General features: G+C 50.1%; 1 protein-coding gene across 2 annotated transcripts in view; it reads right to left on the bottom strand.

Annotated features, from left to right (window-relative positions):
• The window catches only part of SYT17 (synaptotagmin 17), an 86295-nt gene extending 63311 nt beyond the window's left edge, over window positions 1-22984 (bottom strand). Inside the window, exons 1-5 of one of the 2 annotated variants that reach the window (XM_032603798.1) lie at window positions 22609-22984; window positions 18986-19003; window positions 18179-18327; window positions 11537-11685; window positions 8136-8755 (exon numbers count right to left, since the gene is read on the bottom strand). In XM_032603798.1, the coding sequence (XP_032459689.1) occupies window positions 8136-8755; window positions 11537-11685; window positions 18179-18327; window positions 18986-19003; window positions 22609-22623 (951 nt within the window). In that variant the 5' untranslated portion in view covers window positions 22624-22984. Of the gene's footprint in view, window positions 1-8135; window positions 8756-11536; window positions 11686-18178; window positions 18328-18985; window positions 19009-19149; window positions 21245-22608 lie in introns of those variants that run through there. The other variant, XM_032603797.1, reaches the window with a different exon arrangement.
• Window positions 22985-27073: the final 4089 nt, after the last annotated feature.

Consider the following 27073-nt stretch of genomic DNA (forward strand, 5'->3'; position numbering starts at 1 on the left):
ACTAAGCACATTTTCTTTTTCTGGGCTCAAATCAAACACTGTTCCTCAGCAGGCAATGTGGCTTTGTAATAAGAGATACTACACCCCACGACTCCGAATTATCCCCCAAGAACATCTAAGAGCACGCTACCTGGAGCCTGCCCCTTTCCCAGATGGCTCCATAAAATACCATCCTAATGGCAGCCTAGATCGGGCTTGCAGGCAGCCAGGCCAGCTCGCTAAACCAACACAGCAGCCGACCAGCGAGACCACATCTCAGACCTGTCTGTCCGGCTGCAACAGCCCAGCCCCTTCAGCATTCCACTGGCCACCCAAGTGCCTCCCAGAATGAGGTCCACAGTTCACTTACGTCAGACTCTCCCAGCACATTCACTCAAGTGCAGGTTCACCCAAGACTTAAGAAATCGGAATCCAGGAGGCTGAGGTCTGGGAACCCCACAGGCACAGCTCCTGGCTGATTCTGGTGCTTGGGAAGTAAGACAACAGCAGCATCCCCTGTTTGAGAATCCCCCCTCTGTTTGAGAGCCCTCATTTACAGCACCCCTGAAGCTGGAGTGTAAAGGCTAAGGGCTGGCTCTGGGGATCAAAGACGCTGCCTTCAAACTGTCTCCCAAGCTGGGCACTTGTCCGCTCCCCTTCCCACCCAGAAGTCCACAGCGTATGGCTCCTAACTGGCGTTCCCCAACATTTTCTTATGAATGTTATCAAATACAGAGAAGCTGAAATAACTGTACACTGAACCCCTTTAAATATATCACCGAGCTCGTACAATGGACAGTTATTAATTCTGCAGCTAATATTTTGAAAATATGCTATATTTGCTTTATCGCATATCTATCAATCTTTTTCTGAGAGCATTTTAAAGTAAGCTGCAGGCACTAGAGACCTGAACACTTCAGCAGGCATATCATTAACCAGAATTTGAGGTTTACGGCTCTTTTATTTTTCAGATAAAATTTATATGCAAAGAAATGTGCAAACCTTACGTGATGAGTTTGACAAATGCATACACCTGTGTATCCAACGCCCTATCACTATTAGTCTAGAAACTTCCCTTTGGCTCCTTTCCAGTCAATCCCCTTCCCCAGTCACAACCACTGTTTTGATTAGTTTTGTCGTTTCTTGAACTTTATATATATGCAATCATCTATATGGGCTCTCTTGGGTCTAACTTCTATTTCTCATAATGATTGTCAGCAGGATGTCCTACTCAGCATAATGGCTGTGTTCATTACATTCATCCACGCTGTATCAGTCCTTTTTCCTTCTTATTGCTGAATAATGTTCCATTACATGAATATACCATAGTTTGTTAGCCTTTATCCTGTTGATGGACACCTGGGCAATTTCTAGTCTGGGGCTATTACATGTAGAGCTTCTCTGAATATGCATGTACAAGTTTTTGTGTGGACAGAACATTTTCATTTCTCTTGGGAGTGGCACTGCTGGATCGTGGGGTAGATATCGGTTTAGTTTTACAAGAAACCACTAGAATTTCTTCCTAAGGGGTTACATCACATGATATACCCACAGCACTGCCTGAGAGTTCCAGTGGCTCCACACCTTCACCAACATTGGATGTTGTCAGTCTTCGTGATTTTAGGCATTCTGGTAGGTGGGTTGTAGTGGTATCTCACTAAGGTTTTAACCTGCATTTCTCTGACGGATGATGAAGTTGAGCACTCTCCTATGTGCTTTTAGACCATTTGCATGAGTCTTCTGCTGTGAAACACCTGTTCAAAATTGTTGCCCATTTAAGAATTGGATTTTGTCTTGTATTTTTGAGTCATTGGAGGTTTTATTTTCTTTTGCTTTTTTTTAAATTGGGGTATAGTTGCTTTACAATGTTATGTTAGTTGGAGTGCTTTATATATTTTGGAAATAAGTACTTGTGGGTCCCCCAGGAAGAGTTCTCTCCAGGCAGACTGGCTGGGTCACCCCTCCTTCTCAAAATACTCCAAGGCTTCCCGTCACCCACAGGAATAAAATCCAAGCCTTTACCTCAGCCTACAAGATCAATGTGATGGGGCCTTTTAAGCCAGTTCAACCTCAACTCCTGCTGCTCTCCCCTCACTCACTCTCCTCCAGCCTTCAACAGACTCTGCCTCAGGGCCTTTGCACTTCCTGTACTCACTGTTTGGAATGCTCTTCCCCTGGATATCCTCCAGGCTCACTCCCTCAACCCTTCCAGCTCCTACTTAAATGCCATCTCCTCACCCACCTAGAACAGCTTCCCCACTCTCACCACTCAGCCACCCCTCTCCAGCCCCTTATCCTGCTTTCTTTTTCCTCCTGGCAGAGACAATGCCAACAGGCATGATGTGTTAATTCATTCACTGAGTATCTACGTCCACTAGAATGTAAGCTCCATGAGGGCAGGGGCTCTGTTTTACTTGCTGTAGAGAACCAGTCTAGTGTCTTGGTTATGGTACATCACTTTTTAAGCCAAAGAGCCTCAGTTCTACCACTCAGCACAGAAAGATTACTTAACTTCTCTCTGCCCAGTTTCTCCACTTTGTAAAATGGGCCCTTGTGAAGATAGACAAGTGAGCACATGTAGAACATTGCTTGGCTCATGGTAGACACTCAGGAAACTCAGAGTGAAATTAGTAGCTCCAGCCCCTAGAGCATGACAATCACCTAACAAATATTCATTGACTAAATAGATAGTTTATATATGCACAATATTTTTATTGTATATTTATAATGTACAGTATATTTATAATTTTCCTCAATTCGAGGCACTTTCACAGCCAGAAGCTACTTTCTCCTGAGAAGAGTTTATAGCCCTAGAGATGCACTACAAGGGAGCAGGCAGCAGGTACCATGTCTCCACTTGACACGAGCAAAACAAGACCTACAAGGTTACATGACTCCAGTCACAAGGGAACTAGTGAAAGGGCTGGAACAAGAACTCTGGTTCCTCCTAATGCTCTGTGAGGTTCTGGCATGCCTACGGGACCTCTGCTCTTTCCACCTCCCTCCCCCTTCCTTCCCCAAACCACATGATCTCAAGAGAAAACGAATGTCCTTCATCCCGAGTATTTTTCTGGCTCAAAAAAAGGTTGAAGAAATAACTGCACACCCCTGTTCATAGCAGCATTATTCACAATAACCAAAACATGGAAGCAACCAAGCATCCATCAATGGATGCATGAAAAAACAAAATGTGGTCTATCCACACAATGGAATATTACACAGCCTTCAAAAGGAAATCCTGCCACATGCTACAACATGGATGAACCTTGAGGACATTAGGCTAAGTGAAATAAACCAGCCCCAAAGAGACAAATATTGTGTCATTCCACTTGTATGAGGTACCCAAAGCAGTCAAACAGAAAGTAGAGTGGTGGTTGCCAGGGGCTGGAGCCAGTGGGGTATGGGGAGCTATTGTTTTATGGGAACAGAGTTTCATTTCTTGCAAGATGAAAAGAGTTCTGGATATGGGTGGAGGGTGATGACGTGTGTGTATGTACTCAATACCACTGAAAGATGGTTAATTTTATGTTATGTGTGTTTTGTCACAATTATTAATAATTTTTAAAAAGAGTTGAGACTACATGGATTTCACCTCTAAATGGCCAAAGTATCAATTCACGTCAATCCACTTGGATGAGAGAATTTCTCTCAGAGGCCACTATAACTTCATACCACATCAATCACACCACACACTTCGGTATTTCTATGTCTTCATTTCCATTATCTTTTGGCCCAGCGTTCTCAATGTGACCAAAAAATCTGCAGTAGATCCATTAGCTGCTAATTTCCTGAATGTCAAGATCAAAGACACAATGTTCAAAGGCACAAAATAACTGGGACATTCTGCCATGAGCCAGAAGATGCCTATATGCTGGCCCTACAAGCCAGCAATCTATACGCCCCCACGGGGTCTCCACGGCAGAGACTGTAGAACTAATAAACCCTCAGAGTCACTCTGACCCACATACCGCGAAGTCAGGCTGAAAACGAGAAACTGCTTCCACCCCCCGCCCACGCAGGTGCATCTTCTGAGCTCTCTGGTGAAGGCAGACGCCTGCCTCCAGTGGAAATCGGCGGTGATGGCCAACCTAACCGCCTGGACGCACTGCGTGAGGATTTCGTTTTCTGTCTCCAGTGCAGGTCTATTTTGCTTCATATGGATTTTTGTTCAAAACCGGTATCTCCTTTTTCACATTTGGAATGAAAACCACAGCAGCTACCTGGAGATCTACCCCTCACATCATCTTCCCCTTGGCCCGACCCCGACCCCTGACAATTGTCTCTCCCTGGAAAACCCTCCTTCCCCAACAGGGAACAGCCCAGCTCCCGTCTTGCCTGTCATGGCAGACCCTGCTCCGTCCCCTCAACCTCCATCCTCCCCTTCACCCCATAGCGCTACGGACATCTTGGGCCAGATCATTCTGTGTTGTAGGGTCTATCCTGTGCGTTGCGGGATGTTCAACAGCATCTCTAGTCTCTACCCGCCAGAGGCCAGCAGCACTCTGCCATCCACCTAACCCAAAACGTCCCCCGGCACTGACAAGTGTCCTGGGGCCAAAACTGTCCCTGTTCAGAACCACTGCTCCATACTATAGAGGCTTCAGGAAGGCCCAGGGCTGCCCGGCTGAAAATCGGATTTCCCAGTACGGTCCCCGCCAATGACTGACAATGTGGGCTGGCTGGCTCCCTTGTCTGAAGGAGGAAATGCTGCAATGAGATCCAGGACCCAGAGTCCCCTCCCCACCACACACCAGGCTGGGGCTCAGCCTTGCTTGGTTGTCACCCTTCACCTAGACCACTTCACACCCACCCCTGCAGGGTTTTCTCTTGCGTCCCATTTTGGATTGAATTGTATCCCCCAAAGGTGTGTTGACCTCCTAGCCCTCAGTACCTCAGAATGTGACCTCATTTGGAAATAGGGTCGTTCCAGATGGGATTATTGAAGATGAGGTCATCCTGGAGTAGGGTGGGCCCCTAATCCAACATGACTGATGTTCTTACAAGAAAAGACACGGACACACACAGAGAGAAGGCAGGCTAAGTGAGGGGGAGGCAGAGATGAGAGCGATGCAGCTATAAGCCAAGACTGCCAACAACCAGAAGCTAGAAATAGGCAAGGAAGGATCCCCTCTGGGTTTCAGAGGAAGCACGGTTCTGACAGCACCTTGCTCTTTGAATTAAAGCCTCCAAACTCTGAGACTATAAATTCCTGTAGTTTTTTTTTTTTTTTTTTGCGGTACGCGGGCCTCTCACTGCTGTGGCCTCTCCCATTGCGGAGCACAAGCTCCGGACGCGCAGGCTCAGCGACCATGGCTCACGGGCCCAGCCGCTCCGCGGCATGTGGGATCTTCCCGGACCGGGGCACGAACCCGTGTCCCCTGCATCGGCAGGCGGACTCTCAACCACTGCGCCACCGGGGAAGCCCCAAATTTCTGTAGTTTTAAACCACGCAATTTGTGGTGCTTTGTCACAGCAGCCCTAAGGAAACTAATCCACACTGAAATCCTATCTCAAGCTCTGCTTCTCGGGACCCCAACCGCAGGCAGCTGACCTTCCCACTCAAAGAGTATAAATTCCAGAGCAAGTTTGAGATGGCAGATATGAGTCCACTCTTCCCTCAATTTCCACGAGCCTTTCTTTACATGAGAAAGAAGAAGAAGGAAAGGAGGAAGGTGGGAGGGAGAGGAGAAGGAAATTTACTTTGGGGATCCTTCCTTCCTCCATCCTCCACTCATTCAATAAATATTGCTGAGCACTACCACGTGACAGGCACTGTTCCAGGAGCAGGTGAGAGAGCAGTGAACGAATAGACAAAAGCCACTGCCCTCCCAGGGTTCACATACTAGCAGGGGAGACAGACCATAAAATGTACGGTCTACGGGATGATGACAAGTGCCACAGGGAAAACTAAAGCCGGAGAAGCGGGCAGGGAGCGCCCAGGGCGGGGGCTGCCTCTGGCGTCTGATACAAATGCTCCCATGGTCCTGTAGGACGAGGGCGAGGGCTCAGGCAGAGGGCAGCACACCTGGTGCACACCAGCACACTTGGGGTCCTTCTCTTTTCTGCCCTAGCCCTTCTGTGAGGTTTCGGGAGCCCACCTGGCCAGTGTGCCAGGACGGGCTCCACGCCCGTCCCAGTGCCAGAATGGCGACCTTCAGAACCACCACTGACTCTGACGATCCCTCCTTCCCCGTCTCCTCCTCAGCTCTCACTCCTGCTTCTTGGGATCACCTCCTAAATTCACGATCTGCACCCAGGCCCCTGCCTTGGCCTCAGCTTTCAGGAGAACCAAACCAGGGCAGACGGGCCAGGAAGACTTTCCATTTCAGGCAAGGTAACCTTTCATCCAAGACCTACAAGAGCCAGGTATGGGGATGTCCGGATTCTCTACCTCCGGGGCCTTCCACTGATGTGAAGAGAGGAGCTGGCAAATCTGAAATTTATTTTGTCAGGTGGACCTCCCTCTTTCAACATAATTTTCTTGACAGTTGAAAACCGAGTGATATCAAATATTGAGGAGGATACACAGAAAGCACCAAATATATCCTGATCGTGTGACGGCAAAGAGGATTTGGGATTATAGCAGACATTGCCAACATCGTGCCCACCTTCTCCTGACCGTGACCGCTTCAGCCTGCCAGCTCCTGCACTTTTTTTGCATTTGTGGATGTCAAAAGTCTCTGTACCGGGCTTCCCTGGTGGCGCAGTGGTTGAGAGTCCGCCCGCCGATGCAGGGGACGCGGGTTCGTGCCCCGGTCCGGGAAGATCCCACATGCCGCGAGGCGGCTGGGCCTGTGAGCCGTGGCCGCTGAGCCTGCACGTCCGGAGCCTGCGCTCCGCAACGGGAGAGGCCACAACAGTGAGAGGCCCGCATACCGCAAAAAACAACAACAACAACAACAATAAAAGTCTCTGTACCTGCCAGCGTAACAGGACAGAAATAGCAGGAAATGAACCTCCCCATCCCCCCATCCCTTATTCAGCGGCTGATAGGAGGTGCTGTACAAAGACCCCGGCTCCCTCACTGCTCAGGTGGAAAGGCTCTTAGGTGTGTGTCTGACACTGGCTCCCAGTTCCCCCAGCAGGTTTCAGCTCCAGTCACCCACAGTGGTGGTTGGCTCAATAACTGCACCCTTCATGCGACTTTCCCACCCCCTCCTGGTGTTTCCTCTGGTGTCACCTCCCTATTAAATGACTTCCCCTGCCTCAGGGTCTTCTTTTTCTTGGGGAATATAAACTAAGAGAGTGATAGCTTTGAAGATGTGTACACACACACACACACACACACACACACACACACACACACACACACCAGTGGAACAGCCCCTCCAGTCCTCATGTTTAACACCTGCACCCCAAATGTGATGCTAGCCCATCAACTCCCTGGCCAGTAGACCTCAGCTTCAGAAGCACCTTGATGTATTTGATGCAAAATAATCCCATCTGCATTACACGGGATCACTGTCCCCGTGTGGATGGTCTAGACCAGCCTCCAACTGGTGGGGTTTTTTCCTTCCCATACACTCCCCTCATATCTTTCTACCCACGGTGGGGGCAGTGCTGTCCTCCAGCCCACAGAATGCCCAAGGGAGGGACCCTAAAAGCCCACTGGTGAGACAGCCTGGTCCATGGGTGGCTCCCCAGGCAGCCAGTTTCTCTTCCCTGGGCTAGAAGAGGGAAGGAAGCTAATCTCACAATTTGCCTGATAAACATCCATCTATCATCCCGTTCTTCAGCCTTCATTTTATTTTTCCCAAATCAATTTCTGAAAGTCAAAATGACTGACAGCTTCATACCCAGGACAATCACTCTCCTTAGTAAATAACCCAGCATCAATGACAAAGAGCTCCCAGGGCAGTGGTGGCCACATGAACCCACACACATGGTAAAATGGCATAGGGTCTGTAGTTTAGCTACCCACATCCGTTTTCTGGTATCGCTAATGCACCCGGATCGTATCAGATTTATCATCGGGGAAGCTGGATGAAGAATACACAGGACTCTCTGTACTGTTCTTGCAACTTCTTGGGAGTCAAAAATTATTTTAAAAACCAGAGGTTTTAAAAATGCAAAAAAAAAAAAAGTTAACTACTGAGATAAAAATAATCATTTTTTAAAAAGCTCCCAAGAGGAGACGCTGCCAACCCATCCCTTACCTGAGAACTGGGAATCAGCGCCTTCCACCAGTGTCCGCCTTTCACCAAGTCGACCTCGCACAAAGGCACGGCCACCTTGCCGATGACACAGTGGCGTGAGAACTTATCAAAGTCCAGCACAGTCAGCAGCAGGGTCCTCCTCTGCGCCTCCAGGAAGGGGATCTCAAAGGTGTAGCGCTCCTCGAACACGGGCTTCTGGGTCTTGCGTTTGACCCCAGTCTGCTTGGAGTTCTTCTGGTCCGGCAGGAGGCAGATCTTGACGTAGGGGTTGGAGTGCGCCATGTCCTGGCGCGCGCCGTCGTGGGAGATGGGAGGTGGCAGGTCCCTGGCCTCGATCACGCGCACCGTCAGGTGGTTGTGCAGTAGGTCGTACTGGGTGCTGAAGTGCAGCATGCCCAGCTGGTACTTGGACAGGATCTCTGCGTCCGTCAGAAAGTCCACGTCGTCGCTGTTGGAGCCGAGGGAGTACAGGCGGGGCTCGAACTTTCTGAAATAGTCATCCGGGGTATAGGTCCGTCTGAGCACCGAGGGCTGGATGGGCTCCTTCTTGGCGCTGAGAACGCCAAACTCGATGGGTTTAATATCGATGAGTGGGGAGCTGGGTCGTCTGGAATCGAGACCTACACACCCATCAGAAATAACAATGAACACCACACCAAGTACTGGACCGGACCTGGGCCGATCTGTGAGACTGACGACATTTCCCGGATCCTCACACCTGTTCGCTCTGCTTCCTGATGCGCTTTGCCAGGTGCTCTCCACTCCCGGAAATCCTCTTATTTACTCTATGGGAGGCAGCCTGGCGGTACCGCCATCCCCATAGCCATCATCACGGCAGCTAAGCGCCAGGCACTGCCCTAACTGCACCGTGTATATCCAGTTATCTAATCTTCACAAGGTATTAGCCAGTGACTGTTATCTCCACTTTACAGATGAGGAAACAGAAACTTTAAGTCACTCACCAAAGGTCACAGAACTAGTAAGAGGAGGAGCCGGGAGTCCAGCCCCACCTGTCTGGCCCCAGAGGCTGGCTCTAACCATTACCCTATACTGCCTCCACTTTCACAGAGTAGGCTCTGGGGCCAGAGTGCCTGGGTCAAATTCCAACCCGGTTACTTCCCAGTGAGTGTGAATCTCTAGTAATGAGCCATGTGACTCCAGGCACATTTTACACACTCGGTTTTCCCATCTGAAACATGGAGTCCATCACAGCACCCATCTCAGGGACTGTGGTGAAGATTCACTGAGTAATGCACAGAGAGGGCTCAGCACAGAACACGCACACGGTTAAGAGGCACTAAATGGTAGCTACTGCCCATCTTCAAGGATCACATTCACACCTCGTCACTTACGGGGTGCCTCGCCCCAGCAAGCAGCAGAGTTCACTGCTCCCAGGTTCATCATTCCAATCTCTGCTCCTCCCTCTATTCTGGCAATGAGCTCATGGCATTCTTTTTTCATTTTTAAAGCACTTAATTGAGGCATGATTGACATACAAAAAACCTGTCTATATTTAATATACACAACTTGATGAGTTTGGAGATAAGTTTGCACCCATGAAACCGTCACCACAACCTATACCATAAACGTATCCATCACCTTCAAAAGTTTCCTCCTGCTTTCTTTCTTTCTTTAATTTTATGTGTGTGGTAAGAACATAGGAGCTACCCTCTTTTTTAAGTACTCCACACAGTACTGTTAATTTTATGCACTCTGCTGGACAGTGAATCTCTAGAACTTACTCATCTGGCGTAAGTGAAACCAACACCTGCCTGGTTCCAGCTCCCCCTGGTAACCATATTCTACTCTCCGGGCTTAGGAGTTTGATTTTGAGATGCCTCGTATTAATAGCATTGGTATTTGTCCTTTCATGGCATCTTGTTGATTGCCCAAAGCCTGTCTTGCTGGCTAAAATCACGAGCCTTTGCCGGTGCATGGCTGCACTCTCTGATAAATGTGTGCTAGATGCAGTCATCTCTGTATAGAGCTGGGCACGAGATTTAGGAATCATCTAGACTAGCGCCATCCAAGAGAAAATAAATGCGAGCCAGATACAGATGTACCAGCCACAAAGGTAACTTAAAATTTTCTGGTAGCCACAAGTTTTTAAAACTACAAAGAAACAGGTGAAATCAATTTTAATATCCGATATATCCAAAATATAATCATTTCAATATGCACTCAATGTAAAAACATTTTAGTGAGACACTGTAAATTCTCTTTTTTCACACTGGCTTCAAAATCCACTGGGTATGTAACAGGTGCGGGGCATCTCAGCTCAGCCACATGGGTGGTGACCGCTGTGACCAGCGCGGGGCAGATCAGCCCTCTCATTCTACAGATGGAAGGACTGAGGCTACAGAAGCCCGACATCCCCTCCGTTTCACTATTTCAAGCCCTTGAACTTTACTTCCTTCTTCTTCCCCACATAGTCCCAGGAAAGATCAGACATCAGTCATTTCCAGCTGAGTGGATTAGTTTCATGAATTTAAGCTTTTTCCCTGTTAAGTGAATTTCAGACATCAGCTGAATGAGACAGAGGAGACCCATTTGGGGAGTGACAGGAGGTTGGGAGTCTCTGGGCTTTCTCCTTCCCACCCAAATCATGCCATCTGGTCAAACACACAGGCTATACATCAGAGTGGACAAACTGAGTGGCCTCAGGGCCACATTCAACCCAGAGATACATTCTGTTTGGGTTTAAAAGTAAAGAAGTTTCATATAAAAACCCAGACTGCCAGTTTCTCTTTCCAGAGATCAGGCAATACAATCCCACATGGCAAGAGCTGAGTAGTAGCTGGCCCCGTTCAATGAGACATTAGCTTCCTAACTGGCCCCAATCCCTACCCTGCCCTAGTACAAGGCCAAGAGTCGGCTGCCACTTGTCACTGCATTAGGGTGATATTTATCTCTCTCCAACCCTCTGCACTCAGTCACTGACACAATCCATTTGGTCCCTGAAGTCACGTGAATTTGCAAGCCCTGCTACGTAACATGGTAACTAGCACTTGCCTTTCGGGGTCCGAAATGATAATATGCTGACAATGTCATCAACTGAGCCAATTCAATGAAACTTGCGATCAATACTACAAAAATCAATCAAAATGATCGCTTCTTACTGAACTTGGAAGAAATCAGGTGCGATGCCCTCCTTTGTCACACTGCCGTGATCTCTGTCATCTTGTCTCCTGGACTGTCACACCAGTCCACCCCCTCCCCAGAGATGACCCTGTCCTTCACGTCTTTCCCGGGGATGCTCCTGAGTGTCTGGGAATGCCAGCTTTCTCCATTTGTCCTGGGGACCCAGATAGCGGGGGTGTACTTCACGGACTCTGAGTGGCAGCTGAGCAGCAAGGCTTGCTCGAGCCAGGACCCCTGACCGTCACGGCAGAGACGCTTACTTGAAATCCTCCGGGTCAGGCTGTATGTAGACTTAGATGTGTCCGAGGACGAGCATCTCCGATCTGGGGAGTTGGTCCGTGGGGTCAGCGGGACTTCACTGGCTGTGTGGACAGAGTTCCCGTCCTTGTCACTGCTCCGGCTGGCCAACCTGTAGGAGAGAAGAGGTCTCAGTGGTTGTCAGAGAATCCCCAGGGATTGGCATCTCTGTCCTGTGGGAGACAGACCCATGACGAGACTGCTCTCAGACCCAGTTTATGCAACTTGGAATAATGCAAATTTGAAATAAACTCTCAATAGCCGTTAACTCTCAATAACATCTTGCTTGGTGTACAAAATGTGAAATGATATAAATGAGTATTTCCCAATTTAGAACAATCTGCCAAGAATTTGCATAATTTCAACGCTGAGGCTGGGGTGGGGGGAGGGATATGTAAACTTACTCAGGATATTGCCACACGGAGGGCGCCACTTTGACTAAACCAAGACAAGACCTGTCAATCTTCATGGGGCTGTTTATACGCATCAGAACTTCTGCAAGTGGCTTTTGGTAAGAAGTGTCCCACTATTTCAACAGTCACTGTGTCTATAACGTCTTTAAAAAATATCCTATAACAATGTCACGCAAAGGTCCTTTGAATGGCAAGGCTGTGGCTACAAAATGGCCCTGAGAATCAGTGATTTAAGAGCAACATTTTGAAGTGTAGAAACAGCTGTGAATGAGCAGCAGCCGCAACTCAATGTGCTCCCAGTAAGGATGAGAAATGCTGAAAAAACAGAAAGCACTTCGGGGGGCGGCAGTACAAGGTAGTAATCAAGAGCTAGCTCAAGGCAAGTACCTCCCTCTCTCTGTGCCTCCGTCTCCCCATCTGCAAAATGGGACTAATAATAGTACCTGCCTTAGCCAGTTGCTGTGAACACTGAGTTAACAATATAAAATGCTTAGAACAGTGGCTGGCATGTTGCAGGTAAGTGCTCAATACATTTTAATTGATGTTACTATAGCAGAGGTGGCTTTAAGATCCCCCAATACTCACACAGCTACTAAGGACGCTGGGAGGGGAAAGGAGCGGGGAGACAGCTTGCAAAGTGGCCATGAGATTGATGCTGCTGACAGCAAGCCCCTCAGCCACACCTTCAAGACTGCATCCCCCAACTTGACATTTAAACCTGAGGCGAAACTAGTCTTAAAAATAGCAACTTTCAAATTCTATAAGGTCTGCAGATGCAGCCTGGGCATGACATGAGACTGATCTGATGTTCCTCCAAAGCTAGGGTCACAGCCAGGACGAATGGGCACGTTACAGGGCGAAGCTCCCAGTCCTTGCTTGCCTCCTGCTCCTGGTCTGTAAAAGGAGAACGGAGGGGCTTCCCTGGTGGCGCAGTGGTTGGGAGTCTGCCTGCCGATGCAGGGGACGCAGGTTCGTGCCCCGGTCCGGGAAGATCCCACATGCCGTGGAGCAGCTAGGCCCGTGAGCCATGGCCGCCGGGCCTGCGTGTCCGGAGCCTGTGCTCCGCAGTGGGAGAGGCCACAACAGTGAGAGGCCCGTGTACCACACACGCAAAAAAAAAAGGAGAATGGAGCAGATGGAATGTGGGGCATGGAAGGGGGCAGACGAGGGCACAGAGATGCGATCGTACTAGATCGATCCTTCTCTCTCTCCTGTAAATGAAGCAGCAGCACCTCCCAAGGAAGGCGGGACCAAAATGTGACGCGGCCACTGGGGCCCCTCTGCCTGCATGGCCTGTTCCCCGGCTGTCATACCTCACCGAGGCCGCTGCCTCCACCTGTGAAGTCCCATCAGTCTTCAAGGATCAGCTTAAATGCCATTGCTTCCTGAAGCTTTGGTTGAGTCCTCTCAGACACGGTAGCAGTGTATGCCCAGCCCACCCCTGTCCCTTTGGCGACCATCAAGCCTCCGTGCCCTCTGTTCCTTCCGCCTGGAATGCTCTTCCTGCCCCCGTCACCTGTCTTGTGCCTCCTCATTGTTCAGATCTCAGCTGCAACAGCATCTCCTCAGAGAGGCCCCACCCTGTCCCGTCACCTCCTTCCACCCCGTCACTCCTTATCCCTGCACCTTCTGTTTCCCACTTCAGCACATAACTCTTCTTCAGTGTGGCCTGCCTGCCCATCTTCTGCGTCTCACGCTAAGCCACAGCTCCACGCGGGCAGGGGCAGTATCTGCCTTACTCACCACTGCCCTCCTTGCCCTAGCACGGCACCTGGCACGTCTGGGGTGCTCGGATTTATTTTTTTCAGTGAATGGGTGAATGAATACACCTTTCCAGTGGTTCTTATCTGACTTATCTTGTGTCACTCTGATCTGAGTGCACGCCTTGTCACTCCTCCCATAACAGGGTACAGATTTTAACGGTGGGATCTGTATTTACTATGATCAAAAGTACCAGGTGCTGAGCACCTACTGTGTGCCAGGCACTGTGCTAAATGCTCTGTAGGAACCATCATTTCATCCTTGAATCAATACAGGAGTTAGTCGTTATGAATCACCCCCACCCCCTTTACAGACAGGGAAATGGAGGCCCCAATCGCATGGAGGGAGGGGTGGAGAATTGACCTGCACCACTGTGAAATGGCAGAACCCCAGTGGAATGCAGCAGTACCAGACTCCGGATCACATGCCCCACGCTACAGAGCTGGGTATCCCCTGGGAGGCCTGTAAGAGCCCTGCGCTTAGTAGGTACTCAACACATGCTTGTCGGACAAAGAAATAACCTAATTCACTCTTCAGTGAGGGTCCTTCTGGCACTGCCCCAAAAGGAACCAGTCGGATTGTACCGTTTTTCTGACCCTCACCAGCCCAGCCCAGCCCAGCCCAAGAAAGCTGGGGGGACCCACATGATGGAAGCATATGTGACAATTAATGGTGTGTCCCCCGCAAATCACACACACAAAGGGCCAGCTCATCTGCCACATGCCACCCCACAGAGAGGCATGTTCTGTGGTTCTTGGTTCTAATGTCACAGTAGGAAAGCACCACAAGGCCTGTACACTCGACGTTTCTACTCCCTGCCTGTTTGATAACATGCAACTGCCTGCCTGGTAAATAAATGTGAGGGAAGCACACGCACTAACTTCTCCTTCTGAAGGATTTAACCGGCCTCCCCTTTACAGATTCCTCTTAATATTATGCATGATATTGACAGTCAAAAATGTACTCAGTGTGCCCAGGATTCAAGGAAGACCTGGGTCATCTTAGGAAGCACGAAGGTCATGTACAGCTGCTCAGACTGTACACTGCACTAACTCTAGGTGGTCCCATTCATAATGACCACCACGTGAAGGGCACCTCCTGAAGCTGTGTGGTGTGCTGGCTCTGCTGGAAGGTTCCAGCCCACTTCTCTGCTTGTGGCATAACCAAAACAAGTGTCTTCCCTGAGAGTCCCACCCCAGAAGAAATCCCCTGCTTGTACAAAGGGTCAGCAGCCTGGGCAAAGCAAAACTATCCTCCAACCCAGTGGCCGTGCATCTGTAACACTCCGCATCTGGGGCAAACAGACACCAGGCTGTGATTTTCAATGTCTATCAGGGGTCTACTCTGGTTCAGAAGAAAATCCAAATTCCTTAATCTAGCATTTGAGACCCTACACGACCTGAGCTCGCAGGCCCGTTTTCTATGAGCCCCCCGATTCGTGGCGTTTGTCCACCCTGGATCCAGTCACAGCACCCAAATTGTTTATTACCCAGGTCTGCAAACTACAGGGCCAAATCCACTGCCTAATTTTGTAGAAGTGTTATTGGAGCACAGCTATGCCCATTCACTAATGAACTGTCTATGGTTGCTTTTGTACTGCAAGGATAGAAGTGAGTAGCTGCAACAGAAACTAAGCCCATGAGGCTAAAATATTTACTATCTAGCCCTTTACCAGAAAAGTTTGCCAACCCCTGTTCGACTAGCTTATTATTTCTTGTGTTTCAGGTGGAATAACCCTTTCCCTGGCTCCAGGATGGTCAGGAAACCCAGGAATGATCCCAGCACTTTTTCCTCCAAGCAAAAGTGATTGCATCCAGTGATTGGCACACGACCCGAGACAGGGCAATGAGAGCCTTTCCTGATACGTTTGTTGCTGTTAAAAATGAGGCAGAGGGGCTTCCCTGGTGGCACAGTGGTTGAGAATCTGCCTGCCAATGCAGGGGACGTGGGTTCGAGCCCTGGTCTGGGAGGATCCCACATGCCGCGGAGCAACTGGGCCCGTGAGCCACAGCTACTGAGCCTGCATGTCTGGAGCCTGTGCTCCGCAACAAGAGAGGCCACGACAGTGAGAGGCCCGTGCACTGCGATGAAGAGTGGCCCCCACTTGCCACAACTAGAGAAAGCCCTCGCACAGAAACGAAGACACAACACAGCAAAAATAAATTAATTAATTAAAGTCTTTAAAAAAAAAAAAAACGAGGCAGAGAAAAACAAAGCTTAAGAATGAGGCCAGGGCTTCCCTGGTGGCGCAGTGGTTGAGAGTCCGCCTGCCAATGTAGGGCATGCGGGTTCGTGCCCCGGTCTGGGAAGATCCCACATGCCGCGTAGCGGCTGGGCCCGTGAGCCATGGCTGCTGAGCCTGCGCGTCCGGAGCCTGTGCTCCGCAACGGGAGAGGCCACAACAGTGAGAGGCCCGCGTACCACAGGGAAAAAAAAAAAAAAAAAAAAGAATGAGGCCAAAACAGAAGAAACATAAAGAAAGAGAGTGACAGCATGTACATGCACGCCCATGACATCATTTGAGCCCCTGGATCCAGCTATGACTGCAGTCATTCTCCCAGGATTTTTCCATAACAAAACTCTATGCAAGACCGTCATATGGGTGTGCAGGGTGTGAACACACAAACTGAACTTATATACCTGCTGTATCTCCTATACTAAAGTTTAAATCCCCTGAGCATGGGAACAGGACTCTATCTAGCCTTGTAGGGCAACCTCAAGAGAAAAACTACCAAAGAAACTGAGACTAACTTTTCAATGGCATGACTGCCACTTTCAGGACTCGATTTCTGCCTGCAGGTTAGTCAGCTGGTCAACAGCCATTTTTTGGAATGAACAAGATAGCCCTGCCACAGCAGAGCTGGAGTTCTTCTGAGCATGGCTTTAAAGACACCAGATGGGCTGAGCCAACCTCTGTCACTGGAAAATGGGAACGATCCCTTGATTAACGAGTTGGTTTCACCAAACATCTCAACTCTATGCACACCTGCAGGATTCAGGCTACAACCTGTGAGTAATGGGAAGTTCCTTAACATTATCTTTATCAGTTGAAAGAATCTCTATCTATACCTAATAATAATAGAGATGAATACTTACGACCGTGCTCAGCACGTTACGTGCATATCTCATTACACTTAACAGCGACCCTATAAAGTAAGTTCTATTACTTTTCCTACTTTACAGATGGGGAAACCCAGAATAGGGTAAAAAGAATCACTTAACATCTGTGATTACCAACAAGGTATCAAGCAGCCTTAGGTACTTTTCCATACACTAATTCATGCAATCACCACAACCGCCCTATAAGATAAATACTATTCTTTTTATCATGCCCATTTGACAGATGGGAAATCAAGGCACAGTGATCAAGCAACTTGTCCAAGGGAACAGAACTAGAAAAAAGTAGGAGAAACAGGATTTGAACTCACAGAGCCTGACACAGAGCCATTTGGCTATGGAAATATGTGATACTTGCTTCTAAGAAAATAAGAGGACTGAGGCATGACCCCCAACTTGGAGGGAAAGATGGGGTGCCAGAGGCTTCTGGAATGTTAGCCCAAGGGTTTAGCTGAGACAGCACTGGATCCCCACTGAGGCTCCAGCTGTGGGCCCTCACACTGTCTTCCCAACTCTCTGAGCCTCCCCTCTGTATCATGAGAAGTGACACTTGATGATTCCCAGGCCCTGGCCCTCTAGACTCAACCCAGACTCTCCGGCCACATTCCTCTCCCAGCCACAGAGAGGTGGACCAGACACGTGGCTGAGAAGCTTCAAAACTGCGTTCCCAAAATATCTGAGCGACTGGCAGATGGAGATGTTGTATGCGGGCGCGGGAGGAAAACGAATTGGAAATAAAACGAAAGACGCCAGAGAGAACATAAACAGCGAAGGAGGACACGATGGCGACTGGAGGTGCTTTTCTGCTCCCCTGTTTCTGAAGTTCCTGCTCAAACCAGCAGAGAGGCACTTGTCTGTTCATGTTATCCACACCAAATACTCCTTGAGCATCTAGCATGAGCCAGGCACGGGCCAGGTGCTAGGACAGTTTGTCGTACCGACTTGGATTGAAACCTTTAGAATTTGGACATCCCTTGAAGAATATAGATGCTCACAGATCTCTTTTTCTGCTTGGAACGACACTCAACGTGATTAAACGTGCCCACATGCTTAGCGTTACACAGTTCATATCTCAGAAGGCCCGATGTGAAACCAGCTAAACTGAAGCCCCACCCCCAGCTGGTCTCACCAGCTTGCCGAACGCAACGAGGCACAGAGCACATCCCATCAGCAGCTAAGAGGTCGATGGAAACTCAGCCTTTCCCACTTTCATACCCCAAATCCTCCTTCCCGTGCCCCAAACCCCCTCGCAGAAACGGAGAAAAGAAAGGTCTTAAGATTGCCTTCCAGGGAGTTCGGAGCAGTTTTACTTACAGCCAGGGAGGAGTCTGGGCAGGGAAAGGTCCCAGAATTTCAACTTCATCCTCACTCGACTGGCAACAGCTGGATTCATAGCACTTCTGACAGCAGTGCCGGCAAGTCCATCTGCAGAGCAGCAGATCGGAGATTCTAGAAAGAAAACCCTGAGGCCATTGGGGGAGGTGGGTAGTGAAGAGGGGTAGAGGGGAGGTGGAAAGGGTGGGGAGGAAAAAGAGGAAAAACACCCAAAATTACAAGCAGCTGATCCCTGATGAGAAATAACGACTTTCAGGAGGTCCCTCTCCGCCACTGAGCACTCAGAACAAAATGTTTTCCATTTCTATTTACCAACTGCAGGCACAAAGATATGGCAAACACCAACCCTTTCGAGCCATTAATAGCGAGCAAAATAGCTGCAGGTTATTTTCTTTTGCAGTTTATGTGAACGTCTTTCTTGACATGGGGGTGGTTTATTCAACATCGTGAGGGCTATGCAGTATGTTCTCAAAACACAATGAATATTACTTTGTCTTCTTGAAAGCAAAGCAAAAATATTAAAAAAAAAAAATCTCATGACGTGAGAGTAAACAGAGATAATCAAATGGCAATAAGTAGGGAGTGGGAAGGAAAACTTATCTCATCAACTAGTCGTCTTTCCACCGGGATCTCCCTTCCGTAGAAGGGGATGGAAACTGTGCCGTTATCAACATCCGGTTGCTGTTTAATATTCAATATCCCCGCAGCCCCACATAAGGCTCCAAAATGACAAGCAAGCATTTCTTGATTAGAAGCCAGACCAAACGAATCACCGAATTAACTCACCTCGTTTAAAGGTTCCAACTGCCCTTTTAGAGATCCACGTGAAGCCAAGGGGCGCAGAGGGCGAGGGGGGCGACAGAGAGAGAGAGACAAGACCAGTTTAGCAATATTCCAGCAACCCAAAAAAAAAAAAAAAAGAAAAGCCCTGCTTGCTTCTTTCCACTTACCATCCTGGGAAGGGAGCTGACCTCCTAACAAGGTGTTGCTACCTTCAGGGTTGCTGGTAGCCTCCTGGCTAACCAACACCGAATAAATGGGCAACTTTAGCATTTCGATTTGATTTGCACCGTATGCTGTTATGAATCAGAGCGGGTGGACAGATAGTCGTGCTATCCAATGCAGCCACACTTCAGGAGAGGAGCAAACCTTCCTATACAGAAATAGCCATGAAGCCAACCCAAAAGGACATGATTAGCTAACATGCAGGCAGGCACAGCGTGGATGTGCCTTGGCTCCCCTGCCCTCCCCGAGGCCCTACCTTCCAATTCTGCTCCAATGGTGGGGAGCTTCACATGACCACCCACAAATAGAGGGAGCCAAAGAAAAGAAAGCCATAGTCTGGTCCTCGGGAAGAAGGGAGGGAGCCCCTCCCTTCTTCAGCCCCACCTCCACCCCAGTTTCTTCTCTCCGGTTCCCAAGGCACAGGCTCCCGCCACCCCCTTCCGGGAGAGAGTCTTAATGGCTTTCCAGACGGGCCAAGTAAACCAGGTAGGTTAGGAGGAGTCCCCCATAGAACTCAGAACTTTGAGTCAAGAGGGAGAAAGTTAACTGTCTTTTTCAATTCTCTTGCAAGGAGGAGAAAGTCTTAATTTGGTACCATTGTATGTGACATTTTTCTAACAGTTGCAAATCCCATCCCCGGCTTCCTTTTTCAACAGAGAGCAGACCCCAGCTCAAAGCCTTGGAGACAGCCTACCCATCTAGAATCCCGAGAATGTAGCATTATTCTCATGGTGTTTATTTTTCCTGTTGCCTTCTGTTTACATCACGTGACCCTGGTTTTCTATTATGGTAATGACATAAAGTTTCCTTTTCATACTATTTTTTAAAGTTAAAATAAAGTGCAAGTCCATTTATAGAAAAAAAATTAAGTGAATAACAGCACAGGTGGTTCGCAGCTCATGAAAAACTCAAAATCCTTGAAGTGATAAGCGGTTTACTGCAGCTTGGGAAACGACGTCTTGGGCACTAATCACACCGAGGCGGGTGAGGAGAAGGGTATGAAACTGAGTGAAGAAGCGCTAGTTCTGGCCTCACCAGTGGCCAATCATGTGACCTGGGCAAGTAGGGGTGGCGGGGGTGGGGCACTCTGAACCTCAGTTAACCTCTTCTCTTTAGTGGAAGGGCTAAGCTAGGACACTATGAAAATGCTTTGTCCTGCCCAGCTGCACAATATCTGAACCCCTTCTGTGGCTTATGAGGACCAGACGGTTTGTCAAGTCCAGTTGGAACCTGCTAGGCACCAGGGACTGTCCTGGCCAATACAGCGGTGAGGTGAACAATGCAGCAAAAAGCTATGCCCTCGTGGGGCTTACGTGAGAAAGTGCTTTAAAATGCTTACAGTAAAGTGCAAGGATAAAGTGATGCTTTTTCACAACAAGCCAGGCTCACAGGGAAGTGTTTCTTGGGTATGTAGTGATCCAAAGAGAACCATTTCTAAAACCATGATGAACAGAGGCAAGGCCACCTCAGGGGCCCCAATGAGGTACAACCACGCAGCTTTCTCAAGGCCCAGGTGCAAGGTGACTGTCAGGGCAGCAAAGAGAAACAAGGAAAATGAAGAAAGAGGAAAGGGAAGATGCTCTGAGGCTCCCAGGAATGCCAAGTCTTTGAGGCTCGGTTTCATGTGTTTGACCCAATGGAGGAGAACTGATTCGAGCCAGGAAAAAAAGGAGGAAGGAGGAGAACCCAGATATTCTAGAACAGGGGGTGCAAGCTATGGCTAGCAGACCAAATCCAGCCTGCAGCCTGTTTTTCCATGGCCCTCCAGCTAAGAGTGGTTTGTATATTTTTATTTGGTTGAAAAAGAAATTTAAAGATTAATACTTCTTGACTCATACAAAGTATATGAAATTCAGTTTCAGTGTCCACAGACTTTTAATTAGACATAGCCATTCCCATTAATTTACTACTGTCTATGGCTGTTTAGTAGTGCCAGAGTCAAGAGGTTGTGACACAGACCATGAAGCCCTCCAAGAAAAAAGAAGTATTTACTATCTAGCCCTTTACAAAAAAAGTTTAACACCTTGTTCTAGGAGGAAAGTCGACATCACCGGGCCATCCTCATACCGGATGCTTAACAAATCCCCCACCGATCCCCACCAGCCCCACTTTTAGGCCTCACCATGACCCCTAAGCACCTGTATGGCCTTGGGCAAGTCACTTAATTACTCTGTGCTTGAAGGCAGTCATTAAGACCCGTAGAAGCGTTGTTCCTTTCTCACTGCACTGTGCATTCTGAGGGGCAGGGACCTGCTGCTTTCTCAGCTGTGTCCCCACTGCCCATACATAGTAGGTGATTAGCCAAGTGTCTCTTGAGCAACTGTCGAACAGCGCCCCGCCCGACAACATCCACACAGTAGGTGAACAGTAAATGTGACCTTCATTGAACTTGAAAAGATGACCTAGGAATTCCATGAAAGAGAAGTCAATGGAGCGAATCTAAGGATTGGGATGTGAAGGCTATGGCCTAGGTGGCAGAGCAGAGCTCCTGGTAGGTGGAAAAGCCTAAAGACATGACGAGGGGATGCGTGAGCCAAAGGGGGACGAGAGGACCAGCAGCAACCCCAGCTGTAGCCGAGGGGAGACGTGAGCCCAGATGCACCCTGACTGTGGGAGCCTGGAGGCTTCTCTGCCAGGCTGAGGAGCCAACCCCAGAAGCAAGCAGCTCAGCGGGTCTGACTGCATGACCTTGGCGCTGACCCGTCGCCACTTCCCCCCCATGTATTGAGAAGAAAGGTCTTTCAGTCAAGCAGCGCCCCCTCACCGCCCCCTAAAGAAGGTGCTTGTAAATTATTTCAGCCTAAGGATTCTTGGGGGGTGTCCCCAAGATGATGGTGGTCCACAACTCCCAGACCCCAATGCAATGGCCCAAAGTAATCGGCTGCCCCCCAACACCACCAGCGCGCCTCTGGTGTGTCCCCCACCGCTCAACACCCAGTGCCCGGGAAAGACGACGTCCTTGTCCCTCCTGGCCGGAACAGGCTCCCTCAGCCGGCCAATTAGCCGGAGCCGTCACCAAGGCAACGGCAGCTGGCGGGCCGGGCGGCTGGCGCGCCCCGGACCGCCCTGCCCGCGGCCCCTCCCCTGGGGAAGGGTGCACGAGGGAGGAGGTGGGGGAAGGGAGAAGAAAACTCCGCCCCACCCCCATTCCTTCCCCAGGAGGTGAGGGCGCGCGTGAAGAGTCCGCTTAGGGCCTTTCGTCACGCGGTGCGGGGGTCCCCAGCCTCTTCTCCTGGGGCGCACCCCCCACTGCTGCACAGGTAGCCTGCGCTCAGACACCCTTTTTCTCCAGGCAAGTTTGTGGCAGCGCAGCCGTCTGTCCTCCCTCCCGCGCGCTCACAGTCACAGGGGGCGCGGCACCCCTCACCCACACCGCGGACCTGGCCCCCCGGCCTCAGCCCTACCTGAATGTACGCCATTTTCGCCCGCGCGCACTCACTCCGGCCCGGGCATGGCGCCGCCACGGCCACTTTGCCCTCGCCAACCCGAGAGAGGGGAGAAAGCAAAGGGGGAAAGAAAGAAAAAGGCAGCCGGGTGGCCCCAGACGTGACTGGCGTGGCTGATGAGCGGCTCCCGCCCCTCCGTCGGCCGCCCCGTCCTTGCCTTCCCCTGCGTTCCGGCTCCCGGAGTCGGGGCCGCCTCCCAGGTTGGGAGAGCTCGGGCGCCCAGGGCCTCCGCCTCGGCCTCCCTCGCTGTCCCGCGCTCCCCCCGAGGCGCTCCCCCGGCTTGATTAAGGCCGGGACGCCTGGGGAGGGAGCCCGGGGCAACCACGGAGACTGCAGCGACCCCGGCGCGGGCGGGGCCGGAGACGCTGGGGCCAGTGCGCGCCAGAGGCGGGGGAGGGGACCGCGAAGGGGAACGGGGTGGGAGGGGGCGGTGCGCGGGTCAGCCCATCCGGTCGGCACCGACGCTGGCACCTACGAAGAGCGGGGCCTCCGAGGCGGCCGTGAAGCCGAAGGGGCACGGTCCAGCCCACCTTGTAGTCTGGAGCTGGGAGAGTCTTCCCCATCCAGCCCTCTCCCAGACCAGGTTGGAAAAACTTTATTCCCGCCCCCCCATCCCGACGCGCCTAGAACTGTTGCGGTGAGGAACGCAAAGGCCAAACGAATGGGAGCCTCAAGTTAAGGTGGGGCCTTGGGCTCCCCGAGGGAAGATACAGCGGCTAGGGTGGCAGGGGCGCGCGGAGAGATCGGCGCGTCCCTTTACCCTAAAGCTGCCGGACTTGCGCCCTGGGCGCAACAGGTCTGGCGCGGGACGGCCCAGCAGCGCCACCCAGCGTCGCGCCCAGCGTCCTGCGTCTCTGCCCGCTCGAAGCTCCGCGCCAGCGAGCGTGCGCCCCCGGACGTGTCCACCGCCAGCCTGCCAGCCCTCGTGGCTAGGACGCTCTGGGCCTGGAGGCCTCCCCCAAACCGATCCTCCCACCCCAAGGCCACAGAGCTGAGGCTGGGTCTCCACTGAGGGATATGAAGTGGAACACTGCTCTTCGCTGGTTCTCTTTTTAAAGTGCCCAGCCATCTCCAGTTGCCAGTCACCTCCAGTTGCCCGTCACCAGTTTACCCGCTTTTTAAATCTCCCACTGCCGCTGTCTTTTCATCAGTAAAAATGGCATAAAATCTCTGCCCTGCCTTTCCTCCAGGGCTGTCTTGTGGGAGTAAATGAGGAAATTAATGCGGAAGTTATAAACAAAAGGTGTAATATACATATGTGTAAATATTTTGTGTAAATATCTAGCATACATATACATTTCTAAGTATGATATACTATTTCATTTGTAGCACATGGCATGTAACACATGTTGAGCGATTATAATTCTGCAGGCACCGTCTCAACCCTTCACAAGCATTTCATTTTGTCCTCCTCTGCCTTGCGTACTCCTATACATCTAGCAGAGTGCTTGACTCCTCTTAACTTTATGAGGGAGCTGCTGCAACTATCCCCAGTTTACAGATGGGGAAACTGAGGTGCACAGAAGTAAAGCCACTCTACCAAGTCATGACAGTTGCCAGTTGGTCGCACTGGCATTTGAACCCACCATGGTCTGTACTCCTAACAACTTCATGGTATGTATCCACAAAGTTTCTTTAACACTGATGGGAAGTGTGCTTGGTCGGGAGTGGGCTTCACAGAGGAGGGGTGCCCACTGGGATAGGTGCTCCTTGGGGGGACTTGAGGGAGGTGGAGGGGTTTGCCAGGTGTTCCCATGAGGAATAGCTAAGTTTTTTTTTGCGGTACGCGGGCCTCTCACTGTTGTGGCCTCTCCCGTTGCGGAGCACAGGCTCCGGACGCGCAGGCTCAGCGGCCATGGCTCACGGGCCCAGCCGCTCCGCGGCATGTGGGATCCTCCCGGACCGGGGTGCGAACCCGTGTCCCCTGCATCGGCAGGTGGACTCTCAACCACTGCGCCACCAGGGAAGCCCTAGCTAAACTTTTTGAGACTGTGCCAGGCAGGGCTTTAAACCTTTTAAAACCTCTTACAGCAAATTCAATCTTTTAATTCTCTAATATGCTTGAGGTGGGCACTATTACTGTCCCACTCTTCAAATGAGAAAAAAAGAAGGCACAAAGCAGTGAAATTGCCCAGGGGCTATATATACAGCGTCGAAGAGCTGGAATTCAAACCTAGACCCCTTAAACGGAAATCCTTCCCTAGCCACTGCCCCACGTTGCTGCATAGTGCAGGATATTGGGGGTAGGGGGATGAAATCATTAGGGTTAGTTTGGTACCTTAATCCGTAAAGACTTAAAACTGCCTCAGAATACCAAGCACCCCTCCTCCAATGAAGGGGGTTATTTTAAATGGGGATAATAGAACCTACCTCTGGGATTATCAAATACTTTCATTTATGTCAAGCACCAGCATGCAATGGGCGCTTAATAAATGCTTGTTGAATGAACAAATGGATGGTATTAATAGCTGATATGGGTGCCTCCAACTCTTGAGTCATTATTATGATCGAGGGCTGATCTCTTCACGTGCATTCTTGTGTAATCCTCACCAGAGCCCTACAATGTGGGTACTATCATCGTCCCATATTACAGGTAAGGAAGGTGAAGATCTGAAAGGGGAAGGGAGTTGCTCAAGGTAAACAGGTGAAAAGTGGCAGAGACAGGAGAAAAATGCAGATCTGGTTAGCTGCAAAGGCCCATTTCTTTAGGGCTGCACCATCCTGCCTCCAATGAAAGAAGGAACAAGAAATCAGTCCTAAGTCATTCATCAGGGGAATGTCACTTCAGGGTCTCCGGCTCTGCGAGCCTCTACCTGCGCAACAGGGGACCTGCGGTCCAGCTTTGAGGTGAAACCTGGACTCAGACCGAGGCTGTGCCTGTTTGGATAAGGCACCTTCACGGGTCTCGGTGGAGAGGCCCCCAGGCCAGTACACTGACAAACTCATGGAATTGCATATGACCTGTGGTGTGATAAAGGGAGGCCCAGGGGGCTGTCGGGGTGCTGAGGAGGGGCCCTAACCTAGTGTGGTGAGGGTCAGAGAAACCTTCCTGAGGGGTGACCTTAAGCTGAGTCACAAAGAACCGAGATGAGGAGATTATTCTAGAGCCCAGTGGTACTTGATTGGGGTGGAGGAGTCCATGAATTTAGAAAGGCATAAAGTTACATCTCCACGGTCACTGACCTGGGACTTCGTCGCCAGTAGAAATCACGTATATTCCTATCACATTACAGCTGTTGCTTTTATAACTTGACTCTTCATTGACACCCTTTACTGTTTGAAAATTACAGCAGTTATTAGGCCTCCGCACTAGGTCTTTCTATTTAATGCATTATTGAAGAAGCACATGCATTACCATAGTTAAATTTAAATTGGTTTTAATATGTTGATAAATGTATATCAGTATGTTATAATTTCATTATAATTCCATGTATCCTGCTCTATGATTGAAAAGACATTATTCTGAGGTGGGGTCTAGAGGCTTCCACAGACTGGCAGGGGGGTCCATGGCAGAGAAAGGATTAAGAACCCCTGGAGGTCACCCCTTAGAGATGAGAGTGGGAACTCCAAGTAGCTCTCTAGCTGAAGTGAGGGGAGGGTGGTACCAGCTGAAATTCAACAGGTAGGAGGGACCAGGGGCCAGGTAGTCTGGCAGCCTTGTGAGTTACCCCATAGAAGAACAGGAAGGGTCAGGCCAAGGCAGATTTCTGGCGTGTCTCTGTGTGTGTGTGTGTCTCTGTGTCTGTCTGTCTGTGTGTCTGTGAGCGCCGAGCAGACAAGCCTGAAGGCACGGAGGCTGTTGCAGCAATCTGGGTAAGAAGCAGTGTGAGTCTGAACCAAGGTCATGGCCATGAATCAGTGGCCGAAACTGAATCAGCAGTGATGAGGCGGGGAAGGCAGGGGAGGCTGGAGGAGGGCAGGTTTGCCGGGGGAGGAATTGGGGTTTTGTGTTTGGATATGTTGAACCTCAAATGTGTATTGTCTAGGGTTCCTGAAAGAAACCCAGTTCAATCCAGCTTGAGCGAAAAAGAGCCGATGGGCTTATTAAGTTGGAAGGCCAAGGGCAAATCCCACAGAGATGTCTGGATTTAGGGATGCGGTGAAGTCATGAGGACTCACTCTCTCTCCATATCTTCTCTCTGAACATTGGATTTTTTCCCGCCTGGAATAGGTTTGTTTTCACATGGCAGAAAAATGGCCACTAGTGCCTTAAGCTTATATTTTAACAGTTTATGCTCCAAAAGGAAGAGAGACTTTGTATGAAATCTTAGGGAAAAACTCTAAATGGTCCTGCTTAGGTCATGTGCCTACCTCTGGACCAAGCAGTGTTTCCAGAGGACCCAGCACTCTGCTTGAGTCAGCCTGGACCAGGTGACCAGACATATGTGGGTATCATTAGCCATGACCCCATAAGGACCCAGAG

Source organism: Phocoena sinus, chromosome 15 (genome assembly GCF_008692025.1).
Source record: "Phocoena sinus isolate mPhoSin1 chromosome 15, mPhoSin1.pri, whole genome shotgun sequence".
NCBI lineage: Eukaryota > Metazoa > Chordata > Mammalia > Artiodactyla > Phocoenidae > Phocoena > Phocoena sinus.